The 12,630-nt window shown below is 38.4% G+C and overlaps 1 protein-coding gene across 2 annotated transcripts in view; it reads left to right on the top strand.

The window, feature by feature from the left end:
* The first annotated feature begins 255 nt into the window (after positions 1–255).
* Positions 256–12,630, top strand: part of si:ch211-236h17.3 (carbohydrate sulfotransferase 11) — a 39,533-nt gene continuing 27,158 nt past the window's right edge. For both annotated transcript variants that reach the window (XM_067445761.1, XM_067445762.1), the window contains exon 1: positions 256–752. In XM_067445761.1, the coding sequence (XP_067301862.1) occupies positions 659–752 (94 nt within the window). In that variant the 5' untranslated portion in view covers positions 256–658. The remainder of the gene's footprint in view (positions 753–12,630) is intronic.

Raw genomic sequence — 12,630 nt, 5'->3', positions numbered from 1 at the left:
AGTGAAAAAAGAGATGCAATATTCCTTTAAAGTAATAAAAGTGAATTATAAAGTGAATTTACATTGAAGTTGTAAGTCTTTAAAAAAAAAAAGATTATATATAAAAAAAAAATGTTAGTTCAGCAAAGTAACAACGCTCGAGTTTTACGTTCACATTTCGGAGGGGTTCCAGTTGTTGCGTCACGTAACCAGGGGCCCCTGGGGACTCAGATACTGGTGGGCGTGACGTCATGGCCGAAAGTTTGATACAATGCCCTCCATGTTTAGGGGAAGTTGAGTTCTACTGACAACACCAACATGTGACGTACCGAAGACATACAGATGATCAATGGAATTTATGCCTACTTGACGCGACCGCGTGGGAAGCGACGTCTTTATGAAACGGAGTTGGACCTGTAAAGTTTCTTAGGTGACTGGTTCGTGTAACAAACACCCAGCTGTAAAACGGTCTGTTCTCCGGTAGACAAGCGATCGAGCGTCCTCGGGTGAAACGTGTATCGGAATTAATTTTCACGGAGTTGTTTTAGACTGTAACTATGTTGTTTCTCACTAAAATGAGGAACCCGTGGGACAGACGCTTTTAGGATTGTTCCTCAGCCCTTCTCGGACCTCCGTCGCCGGGCGAGAGTCGGGCATCGTCCGTTAGAGGAGTATCAGAATGAAAAAGCCCAAAGTGGGTCGGATGTTTCTGGCGACATGCGTCGGGTCGTTTTTCATTCTCATACTATACTTCCAGACCATCTCAAGATCAGGTGAGTATTACTAATAAATCAGCGAAGTCCAAATCATGATGGGTTTGTTCATTTGAGTCGAATCTTTTAAATGAACCGGTTCACAAAACCGGTCCGAACAATTTGGTCGCAAATCTGACTGATTCGGTCCGAGCGTTTCTCGAATAATGACATCCGAGTCATTGAACCATGAACCCGCCCGTTTTGATTAATATATCAGTTTTATAAACACAAAATATTTGGATTTGAATTGTATTTTAACATGCAGGAACGTTTCAATTGAAACGTACAGTTATTGCTCATTGTAAATGCTATAGCAAATGTTTGTTCTAATTAAATTATTTTTTATTAGCTGAATCTTGGATTCAGTCAACAAATGAACTGGACATATTACAAAAAAAACAAACAAAAAAAACATTTAGAGATATTCTGAAATAATCAAAATCTATGTCAAGTCACCTTCATTTATATAGTGCTTTTTTCAGTACTGTTTCAAAGCAGCTTTACAGTGATAATTGGAAATGAATGGAAGAGAGATTTTATTGACAATAAGTTATTGTCACACTAAAGTTTTTTTTTATTATTATTTATTTTTTACTTTGTGGCCACTTACAAAACACCATTTTCAACTTAAATAGAAAAAAATGTAATGATTTCTGGCTGTTCATTTGCATGGCAAAAGTATTTGATGACTTGAGTATGCAAACTTTGAAATAGATTTGAAACGATACTGATCATCTTCATATAAACTTCAAAAAATGTGAATCTGTGAGAATGGTGAGGCCATGTGCGCAAGCATTAGGTGTTTATTCTTTAGGCAAGCAACATTTGAATGTTGTGCGCAGGCGTGTAGATTTTCTTTACAAAATGATAGGCAAATGTATTTTCTGGCATGGATAATACAGCGTTTTTAGTCGTTTCCACTGATCCATGTGAACGGGAATCATGATGAATGGACAACGTTTATAACATGGTAATAGGCTATGCAACATCCAATTTCATTTGCAGTTTAACAAGGCGTCTGTGATGCAAGCAGATCAAACAGAAATGTACAAATTAGATCATACTAAAATTAGCCACGTATTTGCCAAAATGTAAAATAGTTGTGAATAGAGTTACAGTCATCCATAAATGTCTACTGGACCGTAATATTCAGCTTCTACAATATATAGTAAACATGTTATTGGTGTACAGCTAATTCTTTAAATTGGAAGAAAAAGGGAAGTTAGATAACTTTTCAACAGCCAAACGAAGGTTACAAATCAGACGTCTTGTATAACAGGTCACAACCACATCCTAAATTCAGTCGTTCAGTGATGACATACAATCAGTTTTTTACCGTTATAACTGTGGGCAACGATGATTCCAGTGCATTGTTACCTATAGCTCCTCCTAAGTCTGGACATCCTAAATATTTGGGGTCAGTGCCATCAAGGAAAGGTTATTTTGCTTTGATCTGATTAAGGTTATTAAATGTTGGGCGTGTGTTGGTTAAAGATCAAGGTTGGTAGCTGAATGGTTGCTAGTTTGAACCCTGAAAGTGCCAATCCATGAAGAAACCAAAGTGAAGCCAGTTGGCTGCATTAAGCATATTATCCTTTCTCTCCCAATTTTGTTTCACTGTCCACCGGTTGAGAACTAATGTTCAAACCACTGTTAAAAGACCTAAAATGAACCAGTCAGATCTTAAGCAATGACTGTCTGATAGAGAATCCGATTTAGTGCATTGTCATCACTACCAGTTGATAAGTTTAGATAACATACATAGACATGCATGCCACATAATCGCAGTTCCTCTGACATGCAAAAAAGGACATCAGGCTGTCCTCAGAGTTCACGTGTGGACTTCAGCCTGTTTAGAACAGCGAGCGAACAAAAAGGGCTCTTCAAACCTCCTGGAAACAAAGCAGACAGAGAGAAAAACTACCCGTGGAATGTTTGTAAGGCCCCCACTGGGAGACTCTGGGGCATTTCAAAACCTTTTAAACCTTTCCCCTGATGCCTCTGAGAGGAACAGATCACCTTGAAGAAGGATAGCATGAGATTAGAGAAGAAGGGGGAATAAAAGGTCATGGCTTTGACTTTGTCCTGTAGTTGGGATAGGCCTCAGATGACCATGAATTTTCAACCACTGATTACTTGCATTCATGACAGTGTAGGGAGGTAAACCTGTGCTGTGACAGCAGTTTATGAGTGAAGAATCTGTACAAAATCAGAAACGGCATGAAGTGTTGAGGTATGTCATGAAAGTCTCCTGTGAATCATGACTAAGAGAATTTAAACATAACCTGGTAGTAATAATAGCAGCTAATCTTTTTTTTTTGTGTGTTCGTTTTATTTTGCAAACAAAACCTCCCTCTTTGCCCAGGAGACATGGACAAGAGCCAAGTTCAGATTGTTTGGTGAAAGTTATTATACAGCCAAGATTGCAAGGATGGCGTTGATTCATCGCCACCCTTCCCCCCCCCCCCTTTTTTTGTTGTAAAAAATGAATAATCCACTTCCCCTAACTAGATTAGACTCCACTGAACGTTCTTGTTAAGGCATGTTAGTATGGTGTTAAACAGCTTCTCAAGAATGGCTCAGGATTTGACCCTTGAAAGTTCTCCTGCCAGAGGCAAATAGCTCAACTATGGCGAGAGAACGTCATGTGATCCTTAATTTGTCTCTCCTTAACAGGTGTTTGTAGATGTTCCCACCTGCATTTTTGAAGACGCTTCTCTCCACTCATAGTTGCATTAAAAAAAAAATTAGGTGCTCACAAAAAATTACCTCATTTCATGCACATGTAGATGAATCCAGGCTAATTTAAATGAGCACATTTTTATTGCTTAGACATTTGATTTGGCTTATAACTTTTAAGTATATTTATAATATATTGTGCAATTTGTTTTTAGTATTATCATCTTATTGCTTGTGAGTTTGAAAATTTTGATTAATGAATGAGCATGCTGTGCATTATTTGCTTAAAGCTTCTCTTGTTTGGCCATAAACAGATATTCGCTGAGCCACACCTCTTCAGTGGTCACAGGGTCACACACACTTCACAGGAAGTTTGGCTATACTATATCACTGTATAACTCTTAGTTTCTAGAAGTGGTTCCAGTAAAAAGAGCTGATACAAGTGATCTTAAAAGTAGCGCTCTCTAGGTGTCTTGGCCTAAAACTTACAGCAGCAATCAGTAATTACATTAAAATGGCCTTTCTGTTTATGTATGTTTCTTCACGAAACCGCTTGGTAACTGTCCTCGTGTGTTGGCCCATTTATTCTGTGATCAAGTTCGCAATAGGCAAGTTGTTTAATTATTGAATATTGAATTTCCCCTCATTTCTCTGCTGACATGCTTCTTTTTACCTGAAGCCAACATCAAGAAAACTTGTCCAGCCAAATAGCAACCAGTGAGATATAACTATTAAAAGTTTAGTGGTTTGTCCATGAGAAACATATGTCACTCGTTTCCTTTCCGTGCAGTGCTTGTGAGTCAATGCACAGATCAGATACTCAACTGGACCGTGGGTCAGCTTTGGTCAAAAGATCTTTGAACGTTTCCAGTAAAGTAAGGGTCATTTCTTTGCCCTCAGCTCCATCACTCCCACTGTGAGCAGTTTGAAACGAAGATCTGTCCTTTTAAAGTCCTCTTCTAATGGGGTTAATACTATCAGTTGAATGTGCAGCTGTTTCTTTGCTTATCTGACCACCATCAGTTACTGCGGCTCATGTTCACAGAGACGCTGCTGCTGACTTTGCCAAACGTCACACTTCTCCTTGCTTGTTTTGTTTGACATAGAGTTTGAGCATTTTACCAAAGTCCATTTAAGGCAAGTCATTTCACTCGGCGGCCATCTTTGAAACGGCTCTCTGGCATGCAAGTGCAGCTCCTATCTCTTTGAATGAGAAAACATCAAATTCTCCAAAACTGTTCGCCAAGCTTATGATTAAATTTCACTGTTGAAACCAACAATGAAATCTGACAACAACAGTCTGACAACATAAATGTGGGATCTAACTGCTTGAATCATGACAAAAACAGATTTTTTTTAGCCTGGATAAAGCTAATGCGCATGTGAAATCCTAAGCGCGCATCTCTAAACCCTGCCTGTTTCCATAGCAACTGGAGCTTCTAACGGCAGCTGCAGTGATGCGAGGACTTTACTAATCAACGATTTGCTCTTTCATTTAGAGGGTGGGGCTTATTCGTCTTATTGGGCGTTGCACTTTCTCCTATAAGAGGGTATGCACGTGATGTCACCGTAAGCTGGAGTGACTGCAGTTACGCCCCACTCAGTGGCAAACAGACCGAGACCGCATTGGCTTACAGCGTGAATGCAGCGAAAACACACAAAACCAGGCCTGGCTCTGGGGGTAAGGGGTCAGGGGAGGCTTGTCAACAGACTCTGTAGACATCCCTGTGCCCCCCTCCAGACCGAGGGAGAAGGACTTGATTATCTAATTTTGTCGCCTGCTACATCTGCTACTGATTGCTTTTAGAGAGAAAAGCTGCTCAACACTGCTGATCTAGGATCTGTAATTCTCTGTAAGAATTAGTAATAATAGCATATTATTAGCGAAAATGAGTTTGCAATGGATACAGTCTGTATTTGCGCTCGTCAAATAATTACATTTTTCCAATGTGTTTTCGCTTCGGTGAGCCAATGTAGCCAATCACAGATATGCTTGTTGATTTCTTCAACGCAACGGCCAATCACAGGCGTTGAAGTCAGAATCCACTCACCGCTGGAGTTTTTGTTGAGTGCAGAGTTCTGCACGTACACTAATCCTCTCTAAATGTAGACATTATGTAGCTTCATTAGCTTCATTGATTAATATAACAGAACTTTCTGAGATCGTGTTCATTGAATGATTGATTGGCATCTTTTAGTGATTATAAAGGGAGCGCTCTTTGCATGCAGTCTAGGCATTATAATAATTAATAGGACGATAATATATTTAGATAGATCCTGCACATTAAATAAAATGTCTGGTCAAAGGGAACATTGGGTAGATGATGTCAGGCAGTGGCCAAAACTTACAGATAAAGGTAATTTATTGACAACAGGATGTATTAATGTATAAATGCATCTGCCAAATGTAATGTAATGTAAACATTGTGAGCTGTGTTGCTAATATTAGGGCCCTGATTTCCGTGATCACGGAATTGTTTTACACAAACACATTTTAAGAACATGAAATAACAAACATGAGGAATTATGCTGCCCTTAGAGCAGAGCGCGGCAGTAATGCACGACGCGCTGTAAATGATAAAGGATCAAATGAACGTAAAGAAAACCACTTAAAGACAGAAAATAATTAAAACATACGTGCCTGTTACAAAGGGACTTTAAGTCACAATTACACAAATTTAACTTTGTAGTTTTCTCTATTCTTACTGGCATTATGGTATGAGTTCACTGCCTGAAAACCTCACGACACCTGTGATTCATGCAGCGCCTTTGATGGTAGGATGCAGTATCTGTCCAATCCATCCGGAACTCATGCCCTGTAGTTTAGGTTCTGACGCTCATCGCATGCCAGATGATTAATAAAATAATCTTATGCCTGTAGGAACATGTATTCTATTGCTACAACTGGTCGTGGCTATTATTGCAGCTTGTGAACATATGCATGAGCACATCGGTAGGTCACGCAAGTTTATGTGCTGATTTAATAAGGCCATATTTTTTGTAACTGATCGTTTCATATGTCTAATTGTGACTAAGTCCCTTTGTAATGGACACGTATGTTTTAATTATTCTCTCTCTTTAAGTGGTTTTCTTTACGGTTTTCTTTATCATCACAGCGCGTCGTGCATTACTGCCGCACGCTGCTGTTTATTTATTTATTAATTAATTATTTCATTATTATTGAAAGTATCAAGATTTACAAGATCTTCAAAATAGGATACAGAAAAGATATAGCCTGAGGGAGCAGCTATTAATACATACAGGGGAAAAAATAACAATAGTATGCATTCGTAACAAAAATAAAAATTTATAAGGGAAAAAAAGGTAGGCTCTTATAACATGAAATGAGGGGAGAATCAGTCATTGTTAAGCTATTAACTTCATTTGAGAAGTGTTTTAGTGTACGCGCTGCTCTAAGTCCTTAGCAGCAAGGCACGCAGTAATGGCGGCGATGCTTTACTTCCATGTTTCGCCGGATTTGTGTATAGCTTGCACACAACGATGTTCTTGTCGACGCTTCCATCCTTTCGTTTTTTAAAACAAAATTTCCCATCCACGGGGCCAAGCAAAGCGGTCTCATCAGCTTCTTCGTTCATGTTCACTACGGTTTGTTGTTGTTGTGACTCGTGAACGCTAGTTGGTGTTCCAGTATAATCGGTCCGTTGAAATTCATTCATTGAAAAACGTTCTGCGGTGCAAAAATAAGTGTGGTTAAATTTTTTTTTTTTTTTGCGTAATTAATTAACGCGTTAAAGTCCCGGCCCTAGCATAAACGTGTAGGATTCACTCGAAAGTGTGACAACTGACAGGGATAAATATTTATGTATCCAAATCAGACTGGCTGCTTGTCAATATCCATAGATCACTGCATCTTTGAAAAGTTGTAAGGAACACTATATTGAGTCTAACCTTTAGTTTAAACTAATACATTATTGCTTTACTCATGTTTTCCTCGTTTAACTCTTCTGCCACTCAGTCACAACTGAGGGGGCATGTCCTGGCAGGAAAGTGACGCCGATGCATATCCTCTGTTCATAAGCAATCGGAGTGCACCCTCTTCCTATATATAAAGCCTTTGGTTTTACTCAACTCCCTTACAGTTAAAGCCAAAGTGGGGCGAACACTTCATGATATCATAAAATCTTCCAACTTCCAAGTACTCCATACCCTACCCAATTGATGCCTCTGCAGTTTGCTGTGGTAAAAATGCATATTTAAGGATAATGGTAAAGTAGATTAGCATTGTTGATGTTGATTTGTCTCAATTGTTGTTGTTTTTTATTATTGCAGCAATGAAAGGAGTCAGTGAAATAGTCAACTAGATGTCTGACAACCGACTAGTCTACAAATTAATTATACAGGGTTAATTGTTCTGAATAATTGTAATAATTTGTTCGGAAGCATTTACACTACATGCCTGAAAACATGCGCTATTTTTTTTTACCATCAAGCAAACCTCCAATGCTCTTACATTTAGCCTGTTGGTAAAGTTTATCAAGTCCATTACTCCAGAGGCCTAGAAGTGAAAGTGTCTTTTATCCTTGACAATTGAGTCAAATTATGCAGTGATTGAATGCCAGATTTGATTTTAGATTTGTATTTTCTCCAGTATTGCAGCCTAAATTGTTTCCTAAATTGTTTACGTGTCTTTTACACATTTTACACTAGTAGTAGTAAATAAGAGTGATTATGTTCACACGGGTTGGCGTAAGCCTTATCAATTTTAGAATAAAATCACCTTGGGCACAATATTCGAAGAATTTGGACTAAAAACCTGCATTTAAAAACAGATTTGAAGGGATAGTTCATACAAAACTGAAAAGTAGGACATTTTTTTACCTTCAACTTTGCTGCTTCAAGAACACAAAAAATAATAAAATATAAAGGATGTTTAAATATGTGCAGTAAGTGTTTTGGACACCATTGACTTCCATTGTATGGAGAGAAAAAAATATTGTGACATGGTGCATTATCCTGCTGGAAGTAGCCACCAGAGGATGGGTGCATGGTGGTCATAAAGCAGGGGTGCCCAAACTTTTTCCTATGAAGGGCCAAAAATCAAACTTGATTGAGAGACGTGGGCCGAAAGTAATTTAAAAAAAAATCATGAATCAAACTGTATTAGGCCTACATTAAAGTTGCTATGGGTTTATTCATTTCATAATGTTTACAATAAATATAAAACAAATGTAATCTGATTAACTAATGCAGTTTTATTTGTAAAGTGTTGCATTTTAATGACCAATTAAATGGGCAACAATCCCCAAGTGTTCAATGTAAAATACGGTTCAATGTCAAATACACAATGATCCAGATTCATAATGTTGACGGATATTTTACTCTTTTAAAAAAGGAACAGACTGTTTGCAAATAGGGTTGGGCGATATCCCCTAAATTGGCAGTTGACAATGTTTACAGTAAAACATCGCAATGGACGATGATATCATCGTTTATTTTTATTTTTATAAAAAGATAAAATACAGAGTATAGTAAATTATATCTCTTTACATAAATACTATTTTCTACTTAAAAACTATAATTTCATTATTTTATTAACCCAAATAAGGACTCACCCGCACAAGTTTCCACGTGATGGGGAAAAAAGGTAGCTTCCTTCCACTTAAGAAGAGTTGTGCACTTTTTATTTTAATTTATCTCTTTACATAAAAACTATTTTCTACTTAAAGCTCTATCTTCGTCATTAACCCAGTGTTTGGTATGTGAATGCTGTTTTACGTGAATATTACCACAGGAGTAAAAGCACAAAACTTTGTTTAAAAAGGAAATAAATTCGCAGATGTAACATTGCAGCCCTGGATGAGAGAGGTGGGCTGAGCCCAATTTAAGATCTGCCAGCTTTTTAATTCTGTTTTGCGTTCTGGTCACCCGATTTGATGGACATCTGGTTTCTTTTCTCAAATCTTCACTCGCGTCGCACTCATTTTCACAGGAAAATATTAATGCTTCTTCCTTTCGTTTGCGTATAATTAAGTATATTATACCCATTCACATCTATGGTAAAGACTGTAGGACGAATACCTTTTGACAAATTTTATTTTATTAAATTTTATGTTTGTGCTTGTTATTAGACTTGAGGCGCGTCAAGTTTATTTGAATAGCGCAGTTCACGTGCACCCAGCGGTTTTACTTTCGCTTTTTCTAGCGGTGCATAATCAAACATAGCCTAAATGTCTTGGCCCTGTGGAAGATAAAATTCACTCTTCAGCCCTTTTACAACAAGTGTTGCTTTGCAACATCATGAAGACAAAGATATTAGAAAAGATGTCTATCCAGCTCATGTCCCGCATTCATCTCAAAGCGCAGACCGGCATAGGACGCATCTTTAAGGGGGAAAAGGCTAGGAATCTATCTACAAATCTTTTTTTAACTAATAATTAATTTTCTTATACTCTTTGGGTTACCATTATTTACTGATAATTGTTTAATTGTTTTACAGGCTGCAGTGAGTTGTTTCACTGACGGAAAATAAACATGCATGCTTATTATAATGTTTGAGCGTTTATCATTTCAAAATGTAGGCTCTCTCTCTCGGACCTCGGTGGGCCAAATCAAAGGTTACCACGGGCCAACTTTGGCCCGCGGGCCCTAGTTTGGGCATCTCTGTCATAAAGGGATAGACATGGTCAGAAACAATGCTCAGGTAGGCCGTGGCATTTAAACGATGCCCAATTGGCACTAAGGGGCCTAAAGTATGCCAAGAAAACATCCCCCACACCATTACACCACCACCACCAGCCTGAACATTGGTAACAAGGCATGATGGATCCATGCTCTCATTCTTTTTATGCCAAAATTTGACTCTGTCTCAACAATAATAATGTCTCAATAGAAATCGAGACTCATCAGACCAGGCACAATTTTTCCAGTCTTTAACTGTCCAATTTTGTGTGCTCATGCAAATTGTAGCCTCTTTTTCCTATTTGTAGTGGAGATGAGTGGTACCCGGAGGGGTCTTCTGCTGTTGTAGCCCATCCGCCTAAAGGTTGTGCGTGTTGTGGCTTCACAAATGCTTTGCTGCATACCTTATTTCAGTCAAAGTTGCTCTTCTATTAGCTTGAATCAGTCAGCCCATTCTCCTCTGACCTCTAGCATCAACAAGGCATTTTTGCCCACAGTACTGCTGCATACTGGATGTTTTTCCCTTTTCACACCATTCTTTGTAAAAATGGTTGTGCTTGAAAATCCCAGTAATTGAGCAGATTGTGTAATACTTAGGCCACGCTCAAAATTGCTTAAATCACCTTTCTTTCCCATACTGACATTCAGTTTGGAGTTCAGAGATTGTCTTGATCAGGACTACACCCCTAAATGCATTAAAGCAACTGCCATGTGATTGGTTGATTAGATAATTGCATTGAGAAATTGAACAGGTACATAGTTCTGCTGAATAAATAGTCATACAGTTTGAGGAAAAAAGAAAACAAAACTTTTGGAGTGAACAAATCCAATGTGCTAAGAATGTTACAGTTTACAGATGCTCTCTTGCACAGATAAATAAACTTACAGCAGTTTAAAACCACTTTCTGACTGGATCCTACAGGCACATGTGTTTTGGTATAGCATCATCAGCCAACGCTGGTCTGTCTAAGCATTACATTACCCATAAAATGACATAACTCTGGGAGCTGTACTGCTCTACAGGGCCAAGTTTCCCAACAGACCTGTTTTATATTTTATGAGGAACTGTGCACAAGATGCATTTGATTAAACGTGCTGCCGGGGCATTGGTCAATATCCCGCCAGCTCCCAATTCTTCGCTCTTCCTTTCTGACAGCCCAGGCAGATTTTAAGCAGTCAGAGATTTGGGATAAACAAATCATGCTAGGTGACTTGGACATATTGTTTGATTGCCAAATCATGGCAATAGTTGTATATAAGGCAATTCCTTGATGTAGAAAAGCCTGAGGGTTGCAAGTTGGTTGTATCTATCTTGTTTTTATATTTTCTTGCTCTTCAGGACTGGGAAAGAGAAAAAGGCAGTGTCCTTTAATAAATAAAGGGAAATTTCCAGCCAAAAAGGGAATTTAGGGATTTGGGATGAACAGTCACGGCTCTATGTTAGTCAGGGATAGAGTGACGCCCTCACAAAGAGGCTCAGAGGAGAAAGAGAGAAGCATGGTCTTTCTTCACCTTTTCATATCATATGAATCTCTTTCTCTCTTCTCAGTTTCATCTATAGTTATGAGAGTAAAGCCATTGCTATGAATGGAATACTGTACAGTACAACAAGCTGTGCCACTATAAGTGGACGTAACTCTATCCAAATCTCTGATTAAGCACATTCTTCATTGTGTAATGGATTTTGCTTTATGGCATATCAAGGCACCCACTGGAGTTCTACTTCCTCTAGTGTGCTTGGGGCAGAAAGGAAAATGATTGCTGTAGTCAGATAACTATTCACTTCTGCCCTAAGAACACTTAATGGAGAGTAAAACTACTTTTTTCAGAAACAGTTCTCTGTATTCATTGGAATTTTTAGCATACACATTTTAGTAATTTTGCACACTTCTTTGTTCGTTCTTGTTTAAAAATGTGTTTCTTTCATAGCTTAAAGGTAGGGTCGACAAATTTTTAGAAATAATTATACTCATTGAAAATTCTTCACATCCTGCTTGCAATCCATAATAAAAGTAGTCTAAATATAAAATCACGTTCATATATTTTCTGTAGGAGTTTCAGGACCAAATGTTTTTTTGTCCAATCATTGCATTCGGACTGTCCTGCCTGGCAACATATGTATTTCCATACATACGCGCACTAATCAGTCACTGAGCACCCCAAAAAAAACAGCAGCCACCTTTTACAGTTCCTCTTGAACCAAAGTAACGAGCTTATGTTGCGTTCATACCATAATCATTACCATAATGACAATCTGTGACATTTTACCCGGAGCTGTTTACTTCCTCAGACTCGTATTTATGCATTTATGTCAACACTGAAATTAATCTGCAGCAGACACGTGGTACAACTCAGGACACTGTAAGCTATTATTTATGTGCTTTGAGACCTAAGGTAATTTAACATGTCTCTCAAGATGCTTTGCAGAATCTGCTGTTTTTGAGGAGGAGTGGCTTGGGAGAGTGCGCTGAAGGGAGGGGATCTCATGATTTCAAAGCTATCTTGCTATTGCTAGCCTCTCCGAAATTGACTACCCTACCTTTAACTTTTCATAGCTGACTTTATTTTGCAGTACCCA

The sequence above is a fragment of the Pseudorasbora parva genome, chromosome 6 (genome assembly GCF_024679245.1).
Source record: "Pseudorasbora parva isolate DD20220531a chromosome 6, ASM2467924v1, whole genome shotgun sequence".
NCBI classification, from domain to species: Eukaryota; Metazoa; Chordata; class Actinopteri; order Cypriniformes; family Gobionidae; genus Pseudorasbora; species Pseudorasbora parva.
This window is presented reverse-complemented; position numbering and strand designations above follow the sequence as displayed.